The 3,391-nt window shown below is 32.2% G+C and overlaps 1 protein-coding gene across 1 annotated transcript; it reads left to right on the top strand.

Moving 5' to 3' along the window:
* Nucleotides 1-252: 252 nt before the first annotated feature.
* Nucleotides 253-1,339, top strand: LOC108475842 (uncharacterized). Its single transcript, XM_017777815.2, has one exon. The coding sequence runs from the start codon at nt 413-415 to the stop codon at nt 1,091-1,093; it is 681 nt and encodes a 226-aa protein (XP_017633304.1). The 5' UTR covers nt 253-412; the 3' UTR covers nt 1,094-1,339.
* Nucleotides 1,340-3,391: the final 2,052 nt, after the last annotated feature.

The following is a 3,391-nucleotide window of genomic DNA, read 5'->3' as shown; positions in this document are numbered from 1 at the left end:
ATAAAGTAATTTACTCTGATGATAATTCAATGTAGTAGAGGAAAGTAGTTTTGGATAGTATTTGAGATAACCTTGGTAAAATTTAAATGAAATATTTTTTAAGTTTTTACTTAATGATAATGTTAATAATAATAATTCCGCTATCATTGCATCATGGGTCAATAAAAAATATTAATCCAAGATGGACCATTTCAATCCCTCTCCTCCAAGCAATAGTAAGTTGAAACTCTCAACTTCATCCTTATTTTATATCTCTATCACTAAGTCAAACTAGACCGAAATCCATGAGGAAACTTCTATTGCTTGCAACAATTCTCAAAATCATTAAATCACATTTTCTTGTCTCAACCCCTCTTCATTTAACTCCTCTGCCTCTCCTTTTCTCAGTTTCAATCATAAATCACACTTTCAAATGTTTCGCCCTTTCATCTGTGCCACTTTCAATCCTCACCAAGATGACGATAGTCCAAGAAAATCCAGAAACAACAAAGCTCGAAAAAAGGATGACAAGAACCCTTATTCGGATCGCGGCCTCGACAAGTTTTCTGCACTTTTATCTGAGCTCGAGCAGAAGAAACAAAAGATTTACTCGCAAACGGGCTCACAAGATATAAAGTTGGTTCGCTTTAAGTACAAGAACTCGACGGATTTCGTCCCCATCGTGGTAAAGCTCAAGGACAACAAGAAAGAAGAAGAGAAAAAGAAAGGTATTGATAATACAACCACCAAAGAGATGAATCTTGATGCACAAGTCATAGATAAACACCCAATCCATGAAGGGAAAGAAGTAATGAACAAGGTACCACCAGGACTGCAACCTGTTACTGATCAGAAGAAGAAAAAACAAAGCTTTTCATGGAATATTGAGTTTCATAAATGGAGACGGCCTTGTTACTATTTACCAACAGTTCTGGTCTTGATTTTGTTGCTTTTGGTGTTGTTTGAAAGATCGGTTTCGATACTAATTACTTCTATTGGATGGTATATGGTACCTATAATACAAGGAAAGAGTTACAATAAGAAGAAGGGTTATGTTAGAAAATTGAGTGACAACAAAACCCGAGCTGTAGGAGACAAGTTATCCCAGGTCTGATCATTGATGGTTTTTTTTTTTTTTCTGTTAAGTGTTTTTCTTTGATTCTTTTGTTGCTGTGTTTTGGGGTTGGATTGAAAATTTCATCCACTCTTTTAGACAGTGTAAATTCTTGTATAGGAGGATGGATTCTTCAGGTTACTTTTTATGACATTTTCGATCCTTGGTCATGGAACTTGATTATTGGCATTCCAGATGTTGGTTTCTTTTCATAATTTTAAAGTTAAATATTCAGGGGGTCACTTATAGCAATGCGTACGATAAAAGCATAGTTATTTTTTTTTTAAAAATACTCTTATATATACTACAATATTTAGGTAATAGTATGATGTACATTATTGTATCAAGACTTTAAGTGAGCAAAACTCGATTTAATTTGAAAAATTAAAAAATTTGAATAATTTTGAAAAAATTGAAAAATTGAGTTATTCGAGTTATTCAATTATTCGAGTTAACTTAAATAATTTGAATAATAGATTGGTATAAATTTCCTTTTAGTCCTTCTCAAATTTGAAAATGAGCAAATTTATCTCTCTTTTAACAAAATTACAAAATAAATTTTAAAACTAAAAATATTTATAAAATTCTAAAATTTATATTTTTAAAAATTTCAAAAAAATAATTCTAAAAATATATAAAGAAAGTTAAAAAATTAAAAATTAGAATAATAATTTTGAGGACCTAAATAAGTTAATTAATGATTTAAGTTTATCATATGAAGTATTTTTATTATTATTTTGCTTTGCAAAAGTTTTCAAATTTATGTGCTCTAACATTAACTTAGTTATATTGTAACAAGATTTAATTTGACATGTTTAATTTTTTTAATTTAACTCAAACAATTTCACTCAATTCAATTTGACTCAACTCAAATTTTATTTCATTCAACTTGATTTGAAAAAAAAATTCAAATAGTGTCAAATCGAGTTGGGTTGACAAAATAGGACTCGTCAACTCAAAATTTTTCACTCGATCCAACTTGATTCCATCTAAAACTCACCCCTATCAATAGTTGAATTACATTATATCTCTCTTGTAACGCCCTGAATCATTTATTTATATTTCTGTAAATATCTAATACAAATGTGTATCTACTTTAGTGGTTAAGTGTTTTGGGTGTGTGTGTGAAGATTTGAGTTCAAGTCTCACATTTGTCAAATTTTGTTATTTTTCTAATCCTAACCTTACCCTTATTGAGTGAGCTTATATAAGGTTGTCTGCTATTTTATATTAGAATGAGCATGTTGGTTCGGGTGGTAAGGAGTTAGTGTGAGGGGTCCTGTGTTCAAAATTTCCTCTCTCTTTCAAAAATTCTCAGAAGAATCTGACGTCAATTTTTCTTTCTGTTCTCTACCATTTTCTCATCCTTTTTCCTTTCTGGTGGTTTTGTTTTTGTTTTCTGTCTATTATTGAATTTCCGTATCTCGTATTTTTGGTGCTCATTGTGCATTTTCTAGTAAGTTTGGTGAGTACAATTTTTGTTTTAACTAATGAATCATTGGTTAATGGGGTCCGTTTGGTATTTAGGAGAAGATTAAGGGTTGGGGGTTTCCAATCAGTACTTTAATTGTGCAAATCACCATTGTTCCACTACAAGAAAATAGGCCTTTAACGGCATTTTTAGTGGTGTTTGGACAAAAAATGCCGCAAATGTTATACATTAGTGGCGCTAGAAGGAAAACGCAGCAAAAAGTTGAGCAATAGTGGCGTTTTTCTACCAAACGTAGCAAAAAGTTGAGCAATAGTGGCGTTTTAGGTCCAAACGCCGCTAAAAGTTGTTCAATACTGGCGTTTTTGTCTCAAACACTGCTAAAATTTGAGCAATAGTGGTCGCCGCTAAAAGTTGAGCAGTAATGGCTTTTTTGTCCCAAACACCGCTAAAAATTGAGCAATTGTGGCGTTTTAGGTCCAAACGCCGCTGAAAGTTGGGCAATAGTGGCGTTTTTGTCCCAAACGCTGCTAAAAATTGAGCAATAATGGCGTTTTAGGTCCAAACGCCGCTAAAAGCTGATCAATAGTGGCGTTTTTGGTTAAAACCCCGCAAAAGGCTGAGCTCTAGTGGCGTTTTTTATCCAAACGCCACAAATATATATATTATTTTTTGCGAAACGACTCCTTTTTGTTATCCCCGAAATGCCTTGATCTTTTTTCCAAAATTAGTTCCCCCTTCCCAAAATCCCAAAATAAAACTTAATCAACTACTTTTGAATGCCTTGATTTAGGAATTTGGATCTTATAAAATTGAATCCAACTTAAATAAAACTTTAAGTCTCAAATTACAACTCCAACTTGAATTTG

Source organism: Gossypium arboreum, chromosome 3, assembly GCF_025698485.1.
Source record: "Gossypium arboreum isolate Shixiya-1 chromosome 3, ASM2569848v2, whole genome shotgun sequence".
Lineage (NCBI taxonomy): Eukaryota > Viridiplantae > Streptophyta > Magnoliopsida > Malvales > Malvaceae > Gossypium > Gossypium arboreum.
Note: the sequence above shows the minus strand (reverse complement) of the source record. Positions and strands in the feature narration are given on the sequence as shown.